The following is a 21,791-nucleotide window of genomic DNA, read 5'->3' as shown; positions in this document are numbered from 1 at the left end:
CCCCCCTCCATCTCTCCACTACAGGCTAACACTCTCCGTCGTTCATCTCCTGCCACCTTCTGGATCACTATCGGTGCTGCAACTGTCTTGCCCACCACTCTCCCCCGCTGTCCCGCACGCGTGTGGTGAAGCGCACACTGGTCAGCCGTTCGACTCTCTCGCCTGGCTTACTACCACCACGACGTCATCACTGTAGACAAGACTGATCAGTCACTGCACGAGAAAACATATCGTGGTCTTGATCCCGCCTCCTCGCCGCTGGTCCCGCCTCCTGTCCTGTGTGCTCGCTGTCGCCTGCTCCTCAACGGCTTCTCCTCGAACTGGTCTAGTCTGTCCCCGTTACCAGCTCGCCGATCGCCGCACTGGCCCGCCTCTGGTCCATCTCCTGATCATCGCTGGTGATGCTCGCACATAGGGCTCCAGACCCGCCGTCAGCGCCAAGCTCGCCGCTGAGGGTCTTCCCCACGGGCGGAGGCCGAGCACCGACGGTTCATGGCGCCATCCGTGGATGCATTCCGGTATTTCCGGTCTGGTGTGGCATTGCCTTCTCCGCCATTGCTCCTTTTGTTCTCTTATCGGCTTCGATTCGCGACGTGCCTCCCTTAGGCTCGCCGATGCTTGCTGTTTTGTGGCTGGTCTGGGTCCTCGTTGTCTTGTGGTCGCTGTACAAGGCGTACCGCATTCCCAAAGGCTACCGTCTCGGCAACTCGGGCCTCCTCATCTACAACTGGCTCCGCATCTTTGGCGGCTCGGCGTCGTACATTCGCATCTACTACGATGACATTGAAGACGTCATCCAGGGCGGTGGCGGTGTGTGCTGCCCTAGCGGGTGCGCGCTGAGCGATCGTGCCCACTACGCCGACGTCACCGCGCCCATGGTCATCCTCGTTGGCGTGCCGATGCGCTCGTGGTATGGCGCCGTCAAACTCCGCAACGTCTACCTCGCTCCGGTCCACCCGGTCGCCTTTGGCGACGAGCTCCGCACACGCATCGACACCTGGAACGCACTGCGCGGCACGCTGCCACACTCGCCGCGCGGCGGCTCGAGACACTCGCGTGCCGCCGTCGCCCCGGCTCGCCCGACCCATCCGCTCGTCAACGGCGTCTTTGTCACTCCACCCACTCCAAACATCATCGGCGCCCGCTCGCCCGCCCGCCCCGGCCCGGCAGGCCCACCGTTAACCCGCACGCGCCCGGCTACTACTCGGGTGCCTCTGACGCTGCCTCTGCAGGCATCCCTCCGCCCGAAGAAGTCGTCGTTCATCCCACTCCGCCGCTACACAACATTCCCGAGCAGCACAACTCGTCGTCTGCGTCGTCATCGGCCGAGAAGAGCTCGCCGCCCGGCTACACCGAGTTTGCCGAGCAACCGGCCGAGCCGCCCGCAACCACCGCCCCGCCTGCCGCCCCTGCCACCGGCGCCACCACCACCTCCACGCCAGTCCGCAATCCGCCGACGGCCGAGCCTACGCCTTTGCCGCGCGAGGTGCTCCCCGACCCCCTGACGGGCGAGGATGCACGCGCTCTTGAGGATCTTCTCGCCGACACATCATCAACCCAGTTCAACTCGTCACTGCAGCCGACATGAGCTGCTGGGCGTCGTCGTCCGTGGGCACACCCCTCCTGGGATGGGTGCAAGGCCTTCCCGCTTAGCTCAGCCGTGTCCAAACCGGCAACGCCATCATTGAATGCTATCACGATAAGGTGAACCAAGCCATGGCCACTGTCCACCCTCACCCCCCTTTTCGCGAGACCGACCGACACTCGACCCACAGCCGCAGCCCAATGTACCTCCGCTTCTACCTCGACGACGCCGGCAAGCGCGTGTACACCCTCAAGGTACGAACCCTACATTGTCCCCCTAGTTCTCTCACATGCTTGTACCAGCTATGAACTCTCTCCCCCCTCGGTAGCATGTCCATGGATGCCCGGAAGTTCCAGGTCCGGCTGTGGGCAAGGGATGAAAGATGTCCCGACTGGCACTCGCTCGCCCCCTCTCCCCCCCCCCCCCCCCCCTCCCCCGTCCCCACCTCGGTGGAGGTAGGTGGGACGGACATTGTTACAGGAGAGGCAATGACTCACAGAACATGGACGATGTTGCAGAAGAAGGATCCGTCTGGCAAGAACACTCTCTCGGCCCACCCGGCTCGGTTCTCGCCCGACGACCAGTACTCCCGCCACCGCATCACCCTCAAGAAGCGCTTCGGCCTCCTTCCTACTCAGGGCAAGGCTCTTGTTCATTGATCACTCTCTTTCATGCTCGCCATTGGTCCATCGGTGACGAAAGCTCATGCGATGGTGCTGGCCAGCTGATGCACGCTCGCTCGCTTGCTCTGGCGTTGTGGCCTTTACAAGGCATCTGAGCTCTAGTAGGCCTCGCTGCGCCTTTCATGCCCGCACGTGTGTGGCGAGCTGTCCTCCCCTTGCTCATCCACTTGCCCATCTTGGCCGTGCGAACATTCACGACGCGAGCAGGCAGACGCCTCACGCGATAAACTCCACCACAACCTCATGCTGTTTGCCTTCAACACGCTCGACAGAGCTCACAGGCCCAGCCGCGACCGGGCCTCGTCCTTGGACGACGAAAACTGCAGATGGTCGAGGACCTGGTAAAAGTGGGTCGGGTCCACCAGCCGCGGGTGGATCTTGACAGCCGCCTCGATCTTGTCCGAGTCGAACGACATGGCGTCGACAACACGCCCAGCCTGGGCGCACGAGAACCACGCGTGCGTAAGCATCATGTCGAGCTTGGCGAGCTTGCCGTCTGAGAACGACTCGGACGCAATCGACGACAGCAGCGACTCAAAGTCGCCCGACGACATCGCCGCCGGCCCGCTAGCCGCAGGCGCCCCGCCGTATGCGGGGAGCCCGCCGGCTGCCGGCGGTCCACCATACGCCGGAAGCCCGCCAGACGGCGGCGCTCCGCCCGCGGGCGGTCCACCATACGCCGGAAGCCCGCCAGACGGCGGCGCCCCGCCCGCAGGCGGTCCGCCATACGCCGGGAGCCCGCCAGACGGCGGCGGGCCATAGCCGAGTGCCGATGACGACGGCGGTCCGCCAGCGCCGGGATATGGTGGCAGGCCGCCGGTGCCAGGTGCCGACGCAGGTGCCGGCGCAGGCGCAACCTCGGGCTCGAAACCCGGGTGGTCCCACGACGTCAGCTTGGTCTGTGGATTGGCGTAGTAGACCCGGCCAGTGGCGTCCCGGCGCTCCTCCCACGGTCGCAGCAGCTGGCGGCCGCCGCTCGGGGCCGCCACGGGCGCCGCCACTGCAGGCGCCTGAGCCACAGCAGGACGGATGATCTTCTCGCGGTAGTTGTTCTTGACCGTGACTCGGTAAAAGTCGTGCGTCGGCGGATGAGAGGTCCGGTGCAGGCACTCGTGGCAGAGGTCAAAGTCGGGGCAGTCGGCGCATTTGAAGCGCATGGCCGACGGCTTGAGCGCGTGCCCGCACTCGTCGCAGTTGGCCGAGTGGATGCCCTTCCACTTGCTCGACACGCCCTTGAGCTTCTCGGTCCGCCACTGGTGACCCGGGTTGTGGTGGTCAAAGTTAGCCTCCTTGCACGAATGGCACAGGTCGTACCCGCCCGGGCACTGACGGCACCGGTAGCGGTAGCCGAGAATCGGCGAGACTCCGCACCCGTTGCAGCTGAACCCGGTGTGCGCACCCTTGAGCCAGTCTACCGACGAGTTGAGCGGCGCACAGCACGACTCGCGCGGCGGCTCCACAAACGGCGGCATCGGCCGCGCACCGCCCTGCATCCCGCCTGCTGGGACCGGCGAAGCCGCCGGCATGCCTGTCGGCCGCTCCCACTGCGTCGACTTGGTGATCGAGTTGGCGTAATACACCTTGCCATCAGCCGTCCGCCGCTCCTCCCACCCGGCCGGAAGCGCACCCGGCCCGGCCGGTGTCGCCACCGCCACAGGCACCGCCGCAGGCGACGGCGACGGCGACGGCATCGGCACGTGGCTGCCGCCCGCCGGCGCGCCCACAGGCCGCTCCCACTGCGTCGACTTGGTGATCGAGTTGGCGTAATACACCTTGCCATCAGCCGTCCGCCGCTCCTCCCATCCGGCCGGAAGCGCACCCGGCCCGGCCGGCGTCGCCACCGCCACAGGCGCGGCCGCGGGCACGGCCGCAGGGGGGGCGTACGGGTTAGCCGGAGCCGCCGCTGCAGGCGCCGCTGCAGGCGGTCCTGTCGGGCGCGTCCACTGTGTGGACTTGGTGATCGAGTTGGCGTAGTACACCTTGCCATCCGCCGTCCGACGCTCCTCCCACCCAGCAGGGAGTCCGCCCGGCGCAGGCGCAGGCGCAGGCGCAGGTGCAGGTGCAGCCCCACCGTATGGGTTGCCCCCAGCAGGCGCCCCACCGTATGGGTTGCCTCCGGCAGGCGCCCCACCGTATGGGTTGCCTCCGGCAGGCGCCCCACCGTACGGGTTGCCTCCGGCAGGCGCCCCACCGTACGGGTTGGCCGCAGGCGCCGGAGGCGCGTACGGGTTCGCCGCGCCCGCCGGAGGCGCGTACGGGTTCGCCGCGCCCGTCGCCGGAGCCGTGGGCCGCTCCCATGATGTCGTCTTGCTCACCGTGTTGGCGTAGTAAATCTTGCCGTCAGGAGTCGACCTCTGCTCCCACCCAGCCGGGAGGGCTGTCGTCCGCCGCCTCGAGGTGAGTTGCGCCAGGCTTCTCCATATCACCGTCCCCCGTGACAAGGCCTCCCTGCCCGGACTACATGCACCCCATGCACCGCTGTCGTGGCCAAATTCATGGCCCACGGCCTCTGTCCTGCCCTCCTCTGGTCTCCTTCTGCTCATCATCGTGCGTGTGCAACGCCGACGCGCTGATCGATCACCACTCGCCAGGAAAAGGCCGTCAACCCGGGAAAAGGTCGCACTCTCAGCCGCATAGGGCCAACACAGGCATCACCGACCTGCCTACGCCTAGCTACAACATCCCACGCGACTCCATTTGGCCTCTACCCATGCTGAGCACGGTGGTGGCGCTTGCCTCTGCCCTTCCGCGTGACGGAACGCTGGCCAAAAAGCCTCGTTCGCTACGCACATGCGACCAAAGGTGGTCCGAGTCTTCTCTTCCAAGCGCAATGGGGGTGGGAGGGGAAGAGCCCCCCCCCCCCCCCCGGGGGGGGACATGCAAAGTACCCCACTCATGTCACACGTACGCGTCTGGTAGCCAGCACCGGGATAGGACATGCGGTCAGTGCAACCTTTGCAGTCGGGTGTTGGACAGGGGCCACGCGAGCGCTGGCCACCCGCTCGCCGAGCCAATTCACAATCGGCATTCGTTTGACTCGTCGCCGACTGCGATTATCGCCGAGTCGCAGCAAGGGAAATCATCTCCTTGAGAGCGAAGAACTTCTTGATAAAGTCCATCCCGGGTGCTACGAGGTGGAAGATATGGGCATGTCGTACGGAGTGTATGCGCAATAGCTCCAATACCAAGTGTCCACGAGCGATCTTTCGCATCTGCTTTCTCGACTTTAACAAAGGTACAAGATCAACGAAAAAAGCCACACACCCGACCGCACACACAACCTGATCGCTCCCCCTCCCCAATCCACCCATCCACCACCCATCCACACACACTCCGATGGAGATGATCCCCCTCCGCCCCATCCATACACCCCATTCACGTCCTTGCCTCACTCTCTCTCTCCCCCCCTTACTTCCATCAATTCAACTTTCCCCAAAGCCCGCTCGCTCGACCTCGACCACAGCCAACGGTCCTCTCCCCCTCCCCCCCCCCCCCCCCCACACACACACACACCGCACCTACACGCACTCATGACGTCTGTGGTGCTCAACGAGACATGGCGAGAGGCCATGACTCTGCTTCTGCACCAGCTGCAAGTGGAGCTACCAGACGGAGGCAGCGAGAGTGGGCCAGCCCAGGCGAGCAAGGCACCGTCGGCACGGAGTCGGGCAGCGGCGGCAAAGCTGGGCGCTGGGAAAAAGGGACCACCTGGCGAGGTCTTTGACTATCACGCCCTGGCCTTTGTCAACTACACCAAGATTGCTTCTCTCTTGGAGGATGTCTACGATGGCATGGTCCATCCGCAAAAGCGCCGTCAAGTCAAGGTCGTGCTCGACGCGGTGCTCGGCAGGCTGCTCGAGGTCTGGCTGTGGCTGGTCGAGTTTGAGGCGCGAGACCCGCCGAGCCTTGATTCGGTTCTCCATGATCACAAGCTCACATGGGCCTCTCTCGATCTTCCCATCCCGCGCTACTTTCGCGACGACTTTACCGCGCTTCTTCGCCAGCGCGAGGAGCTGCTTGACGCTCTGCTGATCCAAAAGGAGGCTGCCGACGCCGAGCGCGAGGCCGCCGAGGCTGCTGCCGCGGCTCGGTCCGCAAACGACGCCGATTCCGACGCTGATTCTCGCCCTGCGCTCACTGGGGCGGCGGCTGTGCTGGCCGAGTCGGACGCGGCGGCGGCGGCCGAGGTCAAGGCGGCGGCGGCGGCGGCGCTCATCCGCCGGATCGAGCGCGCGCGAGCATGGCGCGTCCACGCCACCCGCATGGCTGAAGCGCATGCGGCCGAGGCGCTGCGGTCAGACCTCCACGGTCTCGGCGCCGGCGACGACAACGCGCTGGTCGGCGGCGACGGTTTCGTCGACGTCGAGGCGGCGTCCAACCTTATCACCCGAGTCGCCCGCGGCCACCTAGTCCGGCGTGAAGTCCGCATTCTCCGCAATGAGGAGTTGCAGCTCCTTGGCATGCAGCGGGAGGATCGCCGTGAGATGGACGCGCGCCAGGCCGCTGCCGACTCCGCTGCCCGCGCCCGCAAGAAAGCAGTCCAGGCCGACCACGAAGCCGAGTACCTTGCCGCCCTCGTCAACGTCAAGCAGCGCATCTACGAGGAGGAGGGCCCGCTGCTCAAAGAGCAGATGGAGGGCCAGATCCGCCGCTGGTTCCTCTCTCACCTTCGCCAAACCGGCAAGTGGCCCGACTATCCGTCCGAGGCTGCCGGCGGCTCAGCAAAGATCTTCCTCGAGCCACCGGCCAACGTGCCCGGACCGGCCGCCGCCGCCGCCGACGCCGACGGCCCGGCCGCCGGCCGTGGCAAGCGCACGACCTTTGGCGCCAACCGCCGTGGCGGTGACGACGACGACGACCACATCCCGGTCCCGCCCTCGGCCTATCTCACAGACATCCAGGCACGGGTCCTGACCTATGTCGGCGAGTGGCAGAACAAGGACGAGTCCGACAACTTTGAGCAGCGCCACGATGACGACATCATCCGCGCACGCGCCCGCCCCGACATCGCCCTCGAGCTGCGGGTCCAGGTTGACGAGGTCATGCGAGTCGAGCTCGAGGGCATCAAGATCAAGTTTACCGGTAAGAAGAAGAAGAAGAAGAAGAAGGGCGGCGCCAAGAAGGGCGCGCCTCGCCAGGCTGGCGCGGGCCCCGCGCCCAAGACGCCCAAGCCCGACGCCGGCGGGCCCGGGCCCACAAAGGGTAAGCGCTCCAAGCGCTCCAAGGACCCCACCGCAGAGTTCTCCACCGAGGAGCTCTACGGCGAGCTCGTCCTCGCAGGCATTGTGGCCAAGCCGGTGCCAGGCGAGCTGACCGACTTTGTCGGCGAGCCGAACCATCTTGCTGCAAGCCTCCGCGACGCAGGCATCGAGCCTGACCCGTCGTACGCCGACGTCCGTCGCGCCGTCACCATGTACGCCATTGTCCCGCTCGGCGCCGCCGCCCTAGCCGCCCGCGGCGCAGGCAACAAGGGCATCCTCATCGCAGGCCCGCGCGGCTGTGGCAAGTCGATGCTTGCCCAGCGCATCGCCTGGCTCACAGGCGCAAACGTGTTTGACCTTTCGCCGAGCAACGTCAAGGGCAAGTACCCGGGCAAGGAGGTCAACATGCTCCTCCACAAGGTGTTCAAGGTCGCCAAGGCTATGCCGCCGTCAATTGTCCTCATCGAAGACATCGACCTCATCTTTACCGCGCCTAAGAAGCTGCCGGCCGAGCACCGCGGCCCCACCGGGCCGCGCCGCCTTCGCAAGCAGCTGCTCAAGCAGGTCAAGAGCCTCAAGCCGCAAGGCCGCGTCATGGTCGTCGCCACCTCGGCCCAGCCGTGGCTCGCAGACTTCAAGTCGCTGACAAAGGTCACTCCGCGCATCGTCCACATCCCTCGCCCCGACTACGCCACGCGCGCCCTCCTCTGGCGTACCTTTATCGAGGCCAAGGGCCTTTTCCTCCCCGACGCCTTTGACCTCTCCACCCTCGCCCGCCTCTCTGACGGCTACCTTGCCGGTGCCCTGTCCGCCGCCGTCGACGCCGTCCTCACCCCAATCCGTGCCCGCTCCATCGCCTCCATGCCTCTCTCCGTCGCAGAGTTTATCCATCCGCTCACCGCCCACGACCCGCTCTTTGCTGAAGACGACGCAAAGTGGCGCAAGTGGCTCGCAAAGCTTCCGCTTGCCAAGGCGCTGCGCCGCAAGAAAGAAGAGGCCGAGGCTGCAGAGGCCGACCGGAAGAAGAACGCCCGCTTCCGCCGATGAACGTCAGCCGTAAACGTACTCGTCGTACCCCGTCTCTTTCTCGTTCCGCCGCACGCGCACAACCCACATCGCGCCCAACCCACATCGCGCCCAACCCACATCGCGCCCAACGCCGTGCAGCATGGGCAACTGCGGCGCATGCGGGGTCTCACGACAGAGGTTCTTCCTCTCGCGCTCGAGATCGGTCGTCTTGTTTGAACGATTTGGCCACGAGCTCTACTTTATGCCGGTCTCGTCCAAGGCGCGCAACTACGCTTCCAATGCGTCGGCCACCGGCCTGCGTCGGACGAGTAAGACACAGTTTCTCATCGTCGCCGCAGTCGTTGTCGGACAATCGGCAGAGTACAAGAAGAACGCACGTACGCTCAAGGCACTATCGGAGAGCTATCACTCTGTCCACGGCGTGGCTGCACACGACTCTGTCATCAACTATCCCGAGATTGTGGTTTTACGACGAGAGGGCCGCCCGTCCTCTCTTTCTCATCGAGTTTACCGATGTGATGTAAAGTAAGCTCCACTCCTCCGCGCACGCTCAACTACCTCCATCACCCCTTTCTCGTCACCCCCGATCGAGTGCCCCACCCCCACCAACTGCGCGTTCGGTTGGAGAAAGCCAAAGAGAGCCAGAGCTATCTGCCTTGGCCGCCGACGACGATGCCGGCTTCACAGCCACCTTGGGCCGGTTGTACCGGGGAATTGGCGCCACCAGGCCACAGCCAGTGCCACAGCCACGGCCGCAGCCACCACCCCACCCCCCACCAACCCAAGCCAGACTCTGTACTTGGATAGAGCGGGGAATGGGGAGCCAACTCAAGACCACACTGGTTGTGGGACAACGTGTGGTGCTCGACGGAGAGACTGCTGCCACTATCCGCTTTGTGGGCCATACTCTCTTTGCCCCTGGTACATGGCTCGGCTTGGAGCTGGCTACCCGCAAGGGTCACAACAACGGAACTGTCGATAACGTCACATACTTTCGCTGCAAGGAGCGGCATGGCATCTTTGTTCGTCCATCTCGCTGCGCTCCCTCGGCCCGCGCCCTTCTTCGCTCTCTCTCGCCCTCGACTGAGCCGCAATCATTGTCGTCGTCACCGCCTGATCGTCGTCGCCGTCGTCGTAACCACCACCGGCAAGGGCAACATGGCAAGAGCGAGCCTAGTCTGGGCTCGCCACAGAATGCTGCCGCCGTGGCGGCGGTTGGCGGTTCTGCTGTTCGCTCGCCATCGCCGTTGGTGGTTGGTGCGCGAGTCGCAGTCATGGATCACCCGGGTCAAGTCCGTTTCATCGGCACCACCGGGTTTGGGCCAGCCGGTAAGGTGTGGATCGGGGTGGAGATGGCCGATCCCATCGGCAACTGCGATGGCTCCATTGATGGTGTTCGCTACTTTTCTGCTGCTCCCGATCGTGCTCTGTTTGTCGAGCCCGAGGGCCTCAAAGTTCTACCACCCTGCCTCCCACCGCCCGCCCAGTCTCTTGCACGCGACGGCGGCTGCGTCGTGCCCGCCTCGCGGTATGCGCTCCCGCCGCAGCCGACGCTTGCCGCACCCGCCCGACAGCCTTCACGCCGCCGCCGGATCCAGCAGGAAATTCCGCCAGAGGCCCGCCGCAAGCCCCGCCGCCGCCGTCCTGCAAATCCGCCTCCCGCCACAACCTCGGACGATGACACGCTGCCTCCAGAGCTGATGTCGATCTTGGAAGAGGCGTCTGCTATTGGTGCCTCACCCAAGCACACAGATCAGCTCATCGGTGCCGTCCTCCACTACCTCCGCGACGACGACGGCGACGAGGCTGGCGGAACCGTGAACGGTGGCAGCGGGCTCCCACCCCAGGTCCACCGCCGCAGGCGGAGAGCGCCACAGCCCGAGCCACATCCGTCTCCGGTGGCTGCGCCGGCGAAGCTTGACCTGCTCTCGCCGACCGAAGTTTCGGACCACGACGAGGTGCAAAGCAAGGTCCGGCACACGACGGCGCGACGGGAACAGTGCCAGCGCCAGCCCCGCCATCGCCGCCGGCGCCGCAAGGCTCCATCACCGGCACCGGCCCTGCCGTCACTGGCCGAGTTGGCATCTGCCCCTGCCCCGCTCTCGCCGGACTTTGGTCTCAGTCCGCATGCGAGTCGGAGCTACTCGCACGAGCCCGGCACGCCGGGCTCACCAGCCCGTGTGCAGCCGGGCTCGAGCTTTGACGTCGAGTCTGATGCGAGCCTCCTCGAGCCGGTGCGGCGAATGGAGACAATGCTAACGTCTATCCAGCAGCTCCTAGCTAAGACCGACGACGAGGTGGCAGCCGAGGCTGCGGCCGAGGCCACGGTAGGCGAGCCATCGGGCCCGCGGCCGTGGCCGCGCGCGCCCAAGGTCATCTACCCCGCGCGTCAGCCCAAGCACCCGCGGGCGCTGGAGGAGGTTCGGCGTATGGAGGCGATGAACGACAAGATCCTGGAGGCCGAGCTCATCGCCAAGACTGCCCAAGAGCGACAGATTGCTTCCGTCATGGAGCCGTTTGCAGTCACTTACGCCATCGACGCGGTCATCGAGGTCGGCAAGCTCTGGACATTCCACGAGATCCAGCTCGGGCTTGAGCCGACGTCGCTCACGCTGGCGGTGGTGGCCGAGCCGATGTGGGCGCTGGCAAGCCTCACGGTCTCCAACACCAACCACGAGCCGACGATGGCGTCGGCCGAGTGGCGGCTGAGCCCGGTTGTCAGCGGCTCGTCGCTGGCCTTCACCGACTGTTCGGGCACGTTCTTTGTGGGCGTGGCGCGCCATCGTCCGCTGCCGGGCGAGGACGTCGCGCTTCCAGTAACCATCCACATCGACGTCGGCGGCTACGTTGCGCCGGCTGACGACCTCACCCTGCAGTGGCGAGTTGCCCGCGCCGACGACATTAATCTCGCCCGCGTCGACGCCTACCACTATCTGGAGTCCTCAATCGCAGACTATCACGTCGACGCTATCGAGCCCCACCTCGGGCGGACCGCACTGCACTTTGCGGCCGAGGCCGGCGCGCTGGAGCTTGCGCAGTGGCTACTGTCACGACAGGCCGACGCCAATGCGCGCGACCGCTACGGCAACACCCCGCTGTTTGCCGCTGCCCGCGGGGCGCAGCATAATCCTGCTGGCGCACTGCAGATGGTCGAGCTTCTCCTCGACTCGGGCGGCGTCGTCTATGCCCGCAACCTGCGCGGGCAAAGCCCACTCCACATCGCGGCGGCCACAGAGCGATCCGGCGCCATCGCCGCGCTTCTCCTTGCTCGCCGGGCCGACCCGGGCGCGCGCGATGCAGACGGTCAGACGCCGGTCGACGTTGGCCGCGACGCCGGTCACGGCCGAGTTGTCCGGCTCTTTGACGAATCCGACAGCTCGCCTCCGCCCGAGCCCGATAGCCCCGTCGGCTCGCGTCTGCTCAGCCCATCGCTGCGCTCGCAGCCGTCGACCTCGCTGGCCGCCGTCTCGATCTCGGACGTCTCGGCATCGTGCAACTCATCGGTCATTTCGGGCGACGGCGGCGAGTACGGCAGCGAGTATGGCGCTCCGTCGACGCCGCGCCGGATCAATCCCATGAGTCATGCGCCGTCGAGGGACCTCGCGTCGTACGTCATCACACCAAGCAAGGCCTCGAATCGCAACAGCGGGTACTCGTCGGACTCGTCCGACTCGTCTAACTCGAGCTCTAGTTCGAGCCCGAGCTCCAACTCCAGCTCGAGCGACAGCCCAAGTTCGCCGGCTATGACGCCCGTGCCGGCCGATCCGGCGGCGACGCCCGAGCCGGCGCTGGACTCGGGCTCGGCGTCGTCCGAGACGGAGGCATCGGCGCTCGGTCTCGAAGCCGGTGACGGCATCATGTGAGATGCGCACCAACTGTGCTGTGCACCGTGCTACGCCACTACAAACACACACGCCTTTGTTCTGCTAGACAGCTACAGGTCGACGGCGTCCATGCCGAGCGCGTTGAGATCAATCTTCTCGCCAGGCTTGAACGGCGGGAGGCCGCGGTACGGGCACGTGCCGCAGCGGAAGGCATCGCCGAGGTAGCACGAGCCGCACGAGGAGACCGGGTTCTCCGCCATCTCGGGAGTGACCTCCATCTGGCCCTCGGCGCGGCCGCAGGTGCAGTCCTTGCACGCCTTGCGCACGCCGCCGGCGCCGACCTCACAGTCGTCGTTGGGCGCAGTCACCGCAGCCGCCGCATCATCGTCGTCCAACAAATCGTCCTCGTCAATGAGCTCTGCAACGTCGTCGTCCACCAGGTCCGACGCGCCAAGCGACCAGGTAGCACCGGCAGCAGGGGCGGCGTTGTTGATGGGCTTGCGCAGATTGAGCGAGTTTGCCGTCCCGACTTCCCACGCCGGCTTTGCAGCGACAACAATCGAGTTGGCAACTGCCGGCTCAACAAGGCCTGCCATGATGCATGTCGTTGGCAGAGCTGCAGCAGCATCAGCATCACTGCCGATGAAGCGGAAGACAGCACCAGGAGCAAGGATGCGAACAACGTCAACGAGCTGGTCAAAGGAGGGAGCAGCATCAAGAGCCCAGATCAGCTGCTGAGCACATGCATTGGAGAGAATAGAGAGAGTGGCACTCGAGAGTGTGACAAGCGACTTGGAAGCGGATGACGGCGAGAGGGTGCTCACCATGTCATGATCGATCGGCTGAAGAAGGAGAGGGTGGTGGTGGTGGTGGTGAGGAATGCGACCTGGGGAAGGAGGAGGGAGGGGGGGGAGGGGGGGTGGGTGGGGGTGGGGGGTGGGTATGGGGGGATGGGAAATGGTACGTACACCAAGGAATACCGTGGTCATGGTGTATGGGGGTGAGGTGTGTGTGCTGTGTGGGTGGGTGGGTGGTGTGTGCGGATGTGTGGGTAGGTGGGGAGTGGGTGGGTGGGGGAGTGGGGATCGAGTCGTGTTGGCCGCGGGCGCCGATGGTGTCGCCGGGTCTTGGCGGCTGGGGCAATAATCATACGGCTGATGGTCTGATGTCGTCTTGAGTGGGTTCAATATGGTCGCGCGACGGGTGTGATTGTGCATGGGGTGAGGGGGGTGAGGGGGGGGAGGGGGGGGGATGATCGCGGTTTGATGATGGGTGGGTGGGCGGATGTTCGCGGCTTGGTGGCCGACAGTGGCCATGCAAACTGCGTCGGCGTGGACAGCATCACGCGCCGCCCGAGTTCGCCGCCTCGCGCGATCGAGTAAGAGCTGCTTCGACGGCTTCCATCCGACGGAGCTGGGCGTTGAGTGAGGTCGAGAACGAGCCGGCGACCTGGGTGTAGTCGCGCTGCGGAAAAGAGTCGGCGTCAGCATCCACATCAGCATCGGCATCGGCATCGGCGACGCCGCCATCGTTAGCCTCAGCAGCATCAGATTGGCCATCAACCACAGACTCGAGGCCGTCCATGGCGAGGCCAACCACCAGGCCACCGGCACCAGCGAGCAGTGCCAGCAGAGCAGCTGGACGCCAGCCTGCGCGGAAGATGACGAGCGATGCAGTGGCGGCCGAGGCCAGACTGGTATCCACAAAGTTGGGAGCAGGCGCATCACGAAGAGCAGCAAAACCTTCGCGAGAGACCCAAAACGTGGCGCCCATGGTAGCAAAGATGACGCCTGTCGAGACGGTAGAGAACGAGAGCCTCGCCATCGCTGCTTGGTTGCCCGCGCCCGGCGCCAGCTCCACCGCCTCGCGCATGCCACGCAGCGCTCCCAGGAACATCCCAGCTCCCGCAAGTGAGCCCACCATCATCTTGAGCTCCACAATCTGCTCCTCTGTTGCCATGGCGTCCAATGGTTGGTCGCTGCCGAGGTGAGGTGCCTCGTCTCGCCGCTCTCTGGCCGTGAGCGAGTGAGTGACGCGCTGAGACCAGTCGCTGGCGACCAAGTCCAGCTGACGCGGCGACGGAGGGGAGGGGGGAGAGGCATTGGCCCAAGTTTACAGTTAGTGGCCATTTTCGGGTATGGACTCTGCTAGAAGGCGAGTCGCTTGGCGATGTCCTGGTCGGGGACCGGACTTGGCGAGGGAGAGCGGGGGCCAGCTTGGATCGAGGCTGCAGACGAGACACTAGCCATCGGCGGCGCTGAGAGCGCAGAGAGGCGGAATGAAGATGCGGGGTGGCGCGTCGGCGAGCCGCGGGCAATCGGCGAGACTGAGAACAGCCCGGCAGTCGGGCATGCATGCGATCGCGACGAGTAGGTTGGCGAGAAGAACTGCGAGCAAAATCCTGGCTCGTCAAAGGTCTGCGTCTCGCGCAACGCCTGTGAGTCGGCCCGCGACATGTGCGGCTTCTTGGGCGCTGCTGATCCAACCACCGACGTCGATGCAATGTCAGTGAGCGAGAGCGCTGGCGGCGACGTCGACGGTGAGCGGCCGTGCTGCGAGTGAAGGCCAAACGCGCCTAGCGACGAGCGCCGCTGAAGTGAGACCGGTGTGTCCGGCACAGGCTGCGACGAGGCGATGAGTGACTGTGAGAGCGATTCCGAGTGCACCGACATGGACATGGACATGGCTGCCGGCGCATCATCCAGCAGCGTGTCGAGTGCCGATGGTGTGTTGTGCCGCGCCAGCGTCGGCGTCTCGGGCGCAGTCATGCCCTGCAGCGGGAGGTCCGGCCGTGGCAAGCGATGGCTGCTGCCGCTCCGCGGCGGTGAGTCCACGCAGTAGTGGTAGTTAGCCGATGTCGGCGCTGGAGCAGGAATGGCTGCTTCGAGGACCTCATTCAGCGCAGCCTCGAGAGCCTCAAGGACCGATTCGGCGTTGGCAAGCGTGCCGGACGGGCGGAGAAGCGCGATGTCCTCGACCGCGAATCCGCCGGCCGCCGCTGTCAGTGACTTGAGCGACGAGATTCGTCCGCTGCCACAGGGCGAGCCTTTAGCCGACGGGCCGACTGACGCCGCTCTCTGCGTGTTGAGCCGCGACGCGGTCAGCTCCTTGAACGCACTCCGCTCGCGTCGTGCCAACGGAATGGGCACGCCGTCCTTGATGAGACACTGCAGCCGAAAGTCAGCGCCAACAAAGAAGCCCTGCATGACCTCATCGAGCAGATCCCATGCCGAGCCATTGATGCCAGCATCAGCAAGCGCAGCCTCGGCTTGGCACATGCAGTTGTACACAAACTGGGCATCCCCGCCAAGGACCGACTCGAGCCAGTCACCAGCGAGATCAACTGTAGCCCCACACGTAGCCCCACACATGGCACAGTGAGTCACCCATGCTCCTCCCCCATTCTCTTGATCCCGCCTCTCTCCATCCCCACACTTGTCATCATCTCCATGGCCGTGGCAAGAGGCCAAACTTTGACGTACTCTGAAACGGCGAGTGCGGGTCAGCACTGGTACCCTGAACAATGAGAGCTATAGCGTAAGACAGGGCCGGTACCGAGTATGCCCCACCACAGTTGAGGCAAGCCAAGCCATGCTGCGTCTCTGTAGTGCTCAGCAAGGAGCAGCAAGGAGCAGTAGCGAGTGTATGTCGTTGGATGGTGGGTGTGAGTCGTGGTTGAGCGCTGCGTAAAAATGTTGAAATTTGTCTCCGCGCTCTCTCACGCCGGAGCCCAACGGACGAGGTGAGGGGCGGGGGGGGGGGGGGGGGAAGGGAGAGGAGGGGGACAGGCATGGTACATACGCTGGGCAATGTCTTCGATACAGCTCGAGTAGACAGAGCAGTAGGGACAGTATGCCTGGAGCAAGGACGAGGTGTCGATGGCATCAACCATGGCATCCACAACCACTGGGAGCACCCCTGCCATGCTCAGCCCTTTGCTTGGAGTCGAGTGGCCACCAGTATCAGCATCAGCCACGGTGGCAGGGCAAGTGACGTCATTTGCTTCGAGCTGAGGCAGTGGCTGGCTATCATTCGCATCGATCATGGCCACACCAGTTGAGATAGACGTGCATCTCTTGCGAGGACCACCAACTCATGGTTTGATGCCATCCATCGAAGGAGGCTCGCGGCTGCCGAGTGAGAGGCATTCCTACCGGCTGGGATGGGCATGATCAGCGACTTGCATGAACCGCACGCAATACAGGTGTTCGACTAAGGTGTAAGCCACTCCATGTGGTCTGTGGCCGGTACCTTACCAATATCATGAACGTGATCGTGCTGGCTGGTGATGATGGTGAGCACGACAGGCCGTCGCTCATGGTACTCCTCCACTCGACTCTCTCAACCAGCGGCGCCATGGTCCGCAAGAGGAAGCTGGCTCGGAGCCGGGAGGCTCGCAAATCCCGACAGATTTCCCAGGAGAAGATGATGGCTGAGCTAGAGCGGAGGGTTGCCCAGTCGACTCCGCCTCGTGGTGTACGTGTGAGGGTGTGTGTGTGGGTGTGTGTGTGTGTGTGTGGGGGGGGGGGTGCTGAGATGGATGGGAACGAAACAGACCATCCTGAAGCCGGGTCGACCTGGGAGCGGAGGGGGACTGACATGGATGGCTTTGGGGCGGTGGTATGGGGATAGGCAACACCACTTTCCAAGCTAGCTGGGTCTAGCAATGACTCGTCGATGTTCCCACGGTTCTTCCGGTACATGCCGCTGTCGGAACCGACCAAGCTTGGCCTCAAGAGGGGTCGCTTCTCCAAGCTGACCGACATCCAGCGGGCGGCGGTGCCGCATGCGCTGGCCGGGCGCGATGTGCTGGGCGCGGCCAAGACGGGGTCTGGAAAGACGCTTGCCTTTCTCATTCCTGTGCTGGAGACGCTCTTCCGGGCGCGCTGGTCGCACATGGATGGCCTTGGGGCGCTGGTCATCTCGCCTACCCGCGAGCTGGCGGCGCAGATCTTCCAAGTCCTCCGGACCGTCGGCTCGGGCCATGTCTTCTCGGCCGGGCTGGTCATTGGCGGCAAGGACTTTGAGGCGGAGCAGGTGCGAATTCTGCGGATGAACTTGCTGGTGGCGACGCCCGGGAGGCTGCTGCAGCACATGGACGAGACGCCACACTTTGACGCCTCGCGGGTGCGGATTCTTGTCCTCGACGAGGCCGATCTGCTGCTGGAGATGGGCTTCAAGACGACGCTCAACGCTATCCTGGCCAACCTGCCGTCGGAGCGGCAGACGCTGCTGTTTTCAGCGACACAAACGTCGTCGGTCAAGCAGCTGGCGCGACTGTCGCTGAAGGACCCCGAGTTTGTGGCTGTTCACGAGACCGCCGACGTGACGACGCCCGACGCGCTCGTCCAGTCGTACATGGTGCTCGAGCTGCAGCACAAGCTAGACTTTCTGATGTCGTTCATCAAGAATCACCTGTCGGCCAAGACCCTGGTCTTCTTCTCATCGTGCAAGCAGGTGCAGTTTGTGTACGAGGCGTTCCGCCACATGCGGCCGGGCGTGCCGCTGCTCGAGCTGCATGGCAAACAGAACCAGGCCAAGCGGATGCATGTGTACAACGCGTTCAACCGCGGCAAGTCGGCGGTCCTGTTCGCCACCGACATTGCAGCGCGCGGACTCGACTTTAACGACGTCTCGTGGGTCATCTCGCTCGACGCGCCCGACTCGGTCAAGACGTACATCCACCGCGTGGGGCGGACGGCCCGGTTCCGGTCGGCTGGTCGTGCCCTGCTGGTCCTGCTCCCGTCCGAGGTCGACGCGCTGCTCGCCCAGCTGCAGAGCGCCAAGGTGCCGCTGACCCAGGTGAAGGCCAACCCGGAGAAGCTCAACCATGTGGTCGGCTTCCTGCAGTCGCTCTGCTCCCGCGACGTGGCCATCAAGGAGCGCGCCATCCGCGCCTACAAGTCGTACGTCCGCTCTGTCTTTGTGGCCCAGAACAAGAAGGTCTTTGATGTGGCGGCGCTCCCGCTCGACGAGTTTGCGGCCTCGCTCGGCCTCGTCTCGCGGCCCAAGCTCAAGTTCCTGCGCTCGTCGCGGACGGCGGCCGAGTCACTGGCGCGGGCCAAGGCCAAAAAGAACTCATCGCGGTCGCAGGCCCACAAGATGGAGCAGATGCTCGCGCTGCTGGGCACCGACTCGGGTGCCGAGACGTCCGACGACGAGTCAGAGTGCGCGGGCTCGGACGCGGGCGCTTCGGCAGGCGCGGACGATGCTACCGGCCGCAAGCGCAAGCGCAAGCGCAAGCGGCGTAAGAAGAAGAAGACTCTGATCCCGGCGGTGGTCTCGTCGTCGTCGTCGTCGTCGTCGTCGGCCGATCCCGAGTCGGATGATGGCCTGCTGGTTCTCAAGCGCAAGGACCACGAGCTTGATCCGGAGCTGGCCGCGGCCGGCCCGGTTGAGACCGGCGAGACGCTCTCGTTCGAGGAGCTGCAAGCCGAGGCGCGCGCGGCGCGCAAGGCAGCCAAGAAGAACAAGAAGGCCAAGAAGCGCATCCGGATCGATGACTTTGCGGAGGGCAAGATTATGTTCTCAGGCTCGGACTCGGGCTCGGACGAGGAGATTGTCCGTGGCGCCGAGCGCATTGCGCGGCTGCAGGAGCGTATGGCGCGCGAGGATGCCCAAGACAAGGAGAAGCAGCGCCAGCGGCTCCGCGCCCGCAAGCTCGAGCGCAAGATCAAGGACAAGATCCGCGCCGCCGGTCTCTCGGGCCAGATCACGGTCGCCGAGTACCTCGAGCAGAGCGAGGACGGCCGCGGCGGCGACATGCTGCAGCTGGTCAAGGACCGCAAGGCGTGGGCCAAGCGCAAGGCGATGAAGGCCGAGGCCGAGGCCGCCGCCGCCGCTGCCGCCGCCGGCGAGTACTCGTACGACGACGACGACGACAACAACCGCTTCGAGCCAATGGACCCCGAGGAGCTGCGCCGGCTCAACGCCGCCATCCTCGGCGATGGCAGCGGCTCGGCTGCCAGCGATGGCGATGTCTCCAACGATGACGGTGACGTTTCCTCTGCTGTCCCCAACGATGACGGCGACGTTTCCAGCGATGGCCACAACGAAGATGCCGAGCATGATGAAGCTAGCGAAAGCAGCTCCTCCGAAGCTGCGGCACCACCCCGCAAGCGGCGTCGGCGGCGCTGATTTCAAAAGCTCGGCCCGCTGGGCATGTGCATGTGTATGTATGTATGTATGTATGTATGTATGTATGTGTGTATGTGTGTGTGTGGTAAAAAAGAAACCGAAATGGAAGGTCTCTGCCGTGTTGTGAATGAGGCCAAGATAAAGGGGATGCAGCAGAGCCACAACCAGACACACTGACACACCGACACAGAGCCACACTTGGCTGAGCCTCCCCCCCCCCCCCCCTCTTACTCCCTCCCTACTCAACCTCTCTTCACCCTTTGCGCGTGCCTCACTGCCTCTGCCCCACTGTCTCATTGCCTCTGCTACGTCTGTGGCTTGCCCTGTTGCGTCTCCTGTGTCTGCGGTCATGTCAGCTGACAAGGTCATCCGTCGGCATTGTCGTCGTCTGCCCAGGGTAAGGCCTCGGTGAGGTGAGCGATAGAAGGAGGAGAAGAGGGGGGGGGGGGGGGGGGGATTGGACCTATGACTCATCTTGATCGCAACTGGCGCGGGACAGACTGTGGCGTACGATCCGAACGAGGTGGACGACATCGATCGGCCGACGGACAAGTTCGGCGGCGCGACATACGACAAGCTGGTGGCGTTCAAGACAAGCGGGACAGAGGCCGAACTCGCGTTTCCGGCCAATCTCAAGCCTGGCGAGCGGAGGCGTGTCCACGCCATCGCAGAGTCGCTCTGCCTTGGCCACGAGTCGCGCGGCAAGAAGCCGAACAGGCGGATCGTGGTCACACACGGCGCAGCGGGCGAGAGCGACGGCGGCGCAACCGTGTTTGAGAGCGTGTCACTGACTCGGGCCCGGTACGTGGCACTCGAGGGCCCGGCGGTCAATCGGGCGGCGGTGCGGGCGGCGACAGTAGCGCAGGAGACCGGGCTGCTGTCGGCGGCGGCGGCGGCGGCCCGTGCCAAGCGCGACGGCCCTGCCTACCACATCACGCTCCTCTCCAAGGCCGACACCGAAGCCGCTGTGGCTCTCGTCCGCGAAAAGGCCGACAGCGAGCTTGCGTGGCATGATGCTATGGCCGCTGTTCTGGACAAGCTGACAGGCCGCGCCGAGCCGGCCGACCTCGCGTCTGCGCCTGACCCGGAGCTCGAAGGCATCGACGTCGACTGCGTCCTCGCCGACGACTGGATGCCGCGTGGCATCGGCAAGGCGTGCGAGGCAGACAACACGACCTGGTTCCTTGTCCTCGATTGGCCATCAGCCAACGACGCGCTCGCCCGCCTCGGCTTTCCCGCGCACGACTTTCACATCACCCTCGGCTTTGCCGACAAGGACGTCCACGGTGTGACCAAAGACGCGTCAACCATCCAAGTCGAGCTCGACGCCGACGAGATTCTCGCCTAAACTCGACTCAAAGCGCGCTCCGCACAAACAGGGCGCGGTAGATGGGCATGTTTCGGGCGAGGCATCGGGTCTCGAGCTCGGTCGCCACACCAGTGGCGTTGACCGATCCGTCGGTCGAGGCGCCCGAGGCAAAGACTGAGCCCGGAAACAGATCCGGAAGCGCGGTACTCCGCTCAAAGCCCGGCGTCGAGCTCCACACCTCGTCCATGGCCTCGAACAGCTCGAGGACGTCGGTCTGGACAAAGATGCCGGTGCCCGGCGCGAGGCGCGAGGCAAGCGCGCGGGCGAGCCCCGGATTGACCACGCGCCGCTTGGTGTGCTTCTTCTTGAACCACGGATCCGGAAAGTGGAAGGTGATCAGCGCTGGCTCACGCGGCAGAGCGTCGATAAGCGCCGGTGCTCGCTCCGGCAGGACGTTGCCCCAGGCGGCGTACGCGTTGGCCAGCTCATCGGTGGCGGCAGCCGCAGCCTTGGCCACAGGCCTCCTGATCTCCAAACCAATGACGTTGACATCTACCCGCTTCTTGGCCAGAGCCACCATCCATCCGCCAGCCGCGCATCCCACGTCCACCACCAGCGGCAGACCCTGGGCATCGGCCAGGACCTCGTCCCAGGCAGCAGGGAGTGCTGGGGGATAGTCAAAGTGCGACGCAAGCGGATTGACATGCTGTCGCACTCGCGACGCAAGCATACGCACCCCGACTGCTGTCCACCCTGTACTCTGTCTTCCAAACATAAGCCTTGCTTCTCAAGTCGGGTCTGGCCGCTTCTCCACCCCTCATCCCTGCGGACACTTGAGCACCTCCTGGGATGCCATTGATGGGGACGAGGGAGAGGGGGGGGGACATTGGCCCCGACCGCCACTCGCCCATCCCCCATGGATTTTCTCCCAACATGCCTGCCTTGCGCCTTGTCGACTCTTGGTAATGGATGGGGGGTGGGGGGGGGGGTAGGGGGGTCGTCGTTCGGTCCGACTAACTAGCC

At 64.8% G+C, this 21,791-nt stretch overlaps 12 protein-coding genes across 12 annotated transcripts; 7 read left to right on the top strand and 5 right to left on the bottom strand.

Annotated features, from left to right (window-relative positions):
• Nucleotides 1–614: 614 nt before the first annotated feature.
• Nucleotides 615–1,182, top strand: AMSG_00299 (uncharacterized protein; the record flags this gene model as incomplete). The annotated part of the gene is made up of 2 exons (XM_013907701.1): nt 615–1,109; nt 1,171–1,182. 2 exons carry the CDS (start codon nt 615–617, stop codon nt 1,180–1,182), a joined length of 507 nt encoding a protein of 168 aa, XP_013763155.1.
• A 589-nt stretch (nt 1,183–1,771) lies between these two features.
• AMSG_00298 (H/ACA ribonucleoprotein complex subunit 3) lies at nt 1,772–2,512 on the top strand. The gene is made up of 2 exons (XM_013907700.1): nt 1,772–1,839; nt 2,104–2,512. The coding sequence occupies exons 1-2, from the start codon at nt 1,786–1,788 to the stop codon at nt 2,242–2,244; spliced, it is 195 nt and encodes a 64-aa protein (XP_013763154.1). The 5' UTR covers nt 1,772–1,785; the 3' UTR covers nt 2,245–2,512.
• Nucleotides 2,329–5,207, bottom strand: AMSG_00297 (uncharacterized protein; the record flags this gene model as incomplete). Its single annotated transcript, XM_013907699.1, has 2 exons — nt 2,329–4,645; nt 5,177–5,207. The coding sequence occupies 2 exons, from the start codon at nt 5,205–5,207 to the stop codon at nt 2,544–2,546; spliced, it is 2,133 nt and encodes a 710-aa protein (XP_013763153.1). The 3' UTR covers nt 2,329–2,543.
• Nucleotides 5,208–5,791: 584 nt separating this feature from the next.
• On the top strand, nt 5,792–8,519 carry AMSG_00296 (IQ and AAA domain-containing protein 1). Its single transcript, XM_013907698.1, has one exon. It carries the CDS (start codon nt 5,799–5,801, stop codon nt 8,514–8,516), a length of 2,718 nt encoding a protein of 905 aa, XP_013763152.1. The 5' UTR covers nt 5,792–5,798; the 3' UTR covers nt 8,517–8,519.
• A 118-nt stretch (nt 8,520–8,637) lies between these two features.
• Nucleotides 8,638–9,022, top strand: AMSG_00295 (uncharacterized protein; the record flags this gene model as incomplete). The annotated part of the gene is made up of 2 exons (XM_013907697.1): nt 8,638–8,958; nt 9,005–9,022. 2 exons carry the CDS (start codon nt 8,638–8,640, stop codon nt 9,020–9,022), a joined length of 339 nt encoding a protein of 112 aa, XP_013763151.1.
• A 750-nt stretch (nt 9,023–9,772) lies between these two features.
• AMSG_00294 (ankyrin) lies at nt 9,773–12,419 on the top strand (the record flags this gene model as incomplete). Its single annotated transcript, XM_013907696.1, has 1 exon — nt 9,773–12,419. The coding sequence occupies one exon, from the start codon at nt 9,773–9,775 to the stop codon at nt 12,359–12,361; it is 2,589 nt and encodes an 862-aa protein (XP_013763150.1). The 3' UTR covers nt 12,362–12,419.
• Nucleotides 12,420–12,432: 13 nt separating this feature from the next.
• Nucleotides 12,433–13,358, bottom strand: AMSG_00293 (anamorsin; the record flags this gene model as incomplete). The annotated part of the gene is made up of 2 exons (XM_013907695.1): nt 13,291–13,358; nt 12,433–13,164 (listed from the first exon to the last, which is right to left on the bottom strand). Exons 1-2 carry the CDS (start codon nt 13,309–13,311, stop codon nt 12,433–12,435), a joined length of 753 nt encoding a protein of 250 aa, XP_013763149.1. The 5' UTR covers nt 13,312–13,358.
• Nucleotides 13,359–13,568: 210 nt separating this feature from the next.
• AMSG_00292 (uncharacterized protein) lies at nt 13,569–14,298 on the bottom strand. The gene has a single exon (XM_013907694.1). It carries the CDS (start codon nt 14,279–14,281, stop codon nt 13,664–13,666), a length of 618 nt encoding a protein of 205 aa, XP_013763148.1. The 5' UTR covers nt 14,282–14,298; the 3' UTR covers nt 13,569–13,663.
• Nucleotides 14,299–14,469: 171 nt separating this feature from the next.
• On the bottom strand, nt 14,470–16,247 carry AMSG_00291 (uncharacterized protein; the record flags this gene model as incomplete). Its single annotated transcript, XM_013907693.1, has 3 exons — nt 14,470–15,665; nt 15,805–15,852; nt 16,124–16,247. The coding sequence occupies 3 exons, from the start codon at nt 16,245–16,247 to the stop codon at nt 14,470–14,472; spliced, it is 1,368 nt and encodes a 455-aa protein (XP_013763147.1).
• A 416-nt stretch (nt 16,248–16,663) lies between these two features.
• Nucleotides 16,664–19,516, top strand: AMSG_00290 (Ddx10 protein). Its single transcript, XM_013907692.1, has 2 exons — nt 16,664–16,798; nt 16,955–19,516. The coding sequence occupies exons 1-2, from the start codon at nt 16,679–16,681 to the stop codon at nt 19,457–19,459; spliced, it is 2,625 nt and encodes an 874-aa protein (XP_013763146.1). The 5' UTR covers nt 16,664–16,678; the 3' UTR covers nt 19,460–19,516.
• A 292-nt stretch (nt 19,517–19,808) lies between these two features.
• Nucleotides 19,809–20,823, top strand: AMSG_00289 (uncharacterized protein; the record flags this gene model as incomplete). Its single annotated transcript, XM_013907691.1, has 2 exons — nt 19,809–19,823; nt 19,959–20,823. 2 exons carry the CDS (start codon nt 19,809–19,811, stop codon nt 20,805–20,807), a joined length of 864 nt encoding a protein of 287 aa, XP_013763145.1. The 3' UTR covers nt 20,808–20,823.
• Nucleotides 20,481–21,498, bottom strand: AMSG_00288 (tRNA (guanine-N(7)-)-methyltransferase; the record flags this gene model as incomplete). The annotated part of the gene is made up of 1 exon (XM_013907690.1): nt 20,481–21,498. The coding sequence occupies one exon, from the start codon at nt 21,496–21,498 to the stop codon at nt 20,815–20,817; it is 684 nt and encodes a 227-aa protein (XP_013763144.1). The 3' UTR covers nt 20,481–20,814.
• Between the last annotated feature and the right edge of the window lie 293 nt (nt 21,499–21,791).

This window comes from Thecamonas trahens (genome assembly GCF_000142905.1).
Source record: "Thecamonas trahens ATCC 50062 unplaced genomic scaffold supercont1.1, whole genome shotgun sequence".
In the NCBI taxonomy this organism is placed as follows: domain Eukaryota; order Apusomonadida; family Apusomonadidae; genus Thecamonas; species Thecamonas trahens.
The sequence above is the reverse complement of the archived record's forward strand: the minus strand, read 5'-3'. Positions and strand labels throughout refer to the sequence as shown.

Excerpts from the sequence above, each read along its gene's own strand:
- AMSG_00298 (XM_013907700.1), top strand. The coding sequence starts at position 1,786 with ATGTACCTCCGCTTCTACCTCGACGACGCCGGCAAGCGCGTGTACACC. Across the intron at positions 1,840-2,103 it reads AGCGCGTGTACACCCTCAAG|AAGAAGGATCCGTCTGGCAA; the intron begins GTACGAACCCTA and ends ACGATGTTGCAG.
- AMSG_00296 (XM_013907698.1), top strand. The coding sequence starts at position 5,799 with ATGACGTCTGTGGTGCTCAACGAGACATGGCGAGAGGCCATGACTCTG.
- AMSG_00292 (XM_013907694.1), bottom strand. The coding sequence starts at position 14,281 with ATGGCAACAGAGGAGCAGATTGTGGAGCTCAAGATGATGGTGGGCTCA.
- AMSG_00290 (XM_013907692.1), top strand. The coding sequence starts at position 16,679 with ATGGTCCGCAAGAGGAAGCTGGCTCGGAGCCGGGAGGCTCGCAAATCC. Across the intron at positions 16,799-16,954 it reads AGTCGACTCCGCCTCGTGGT|GCAACACCACTTTCCAAGCT; the intron begins GTACGTGTGAGG and ends GTATGGGGATAG.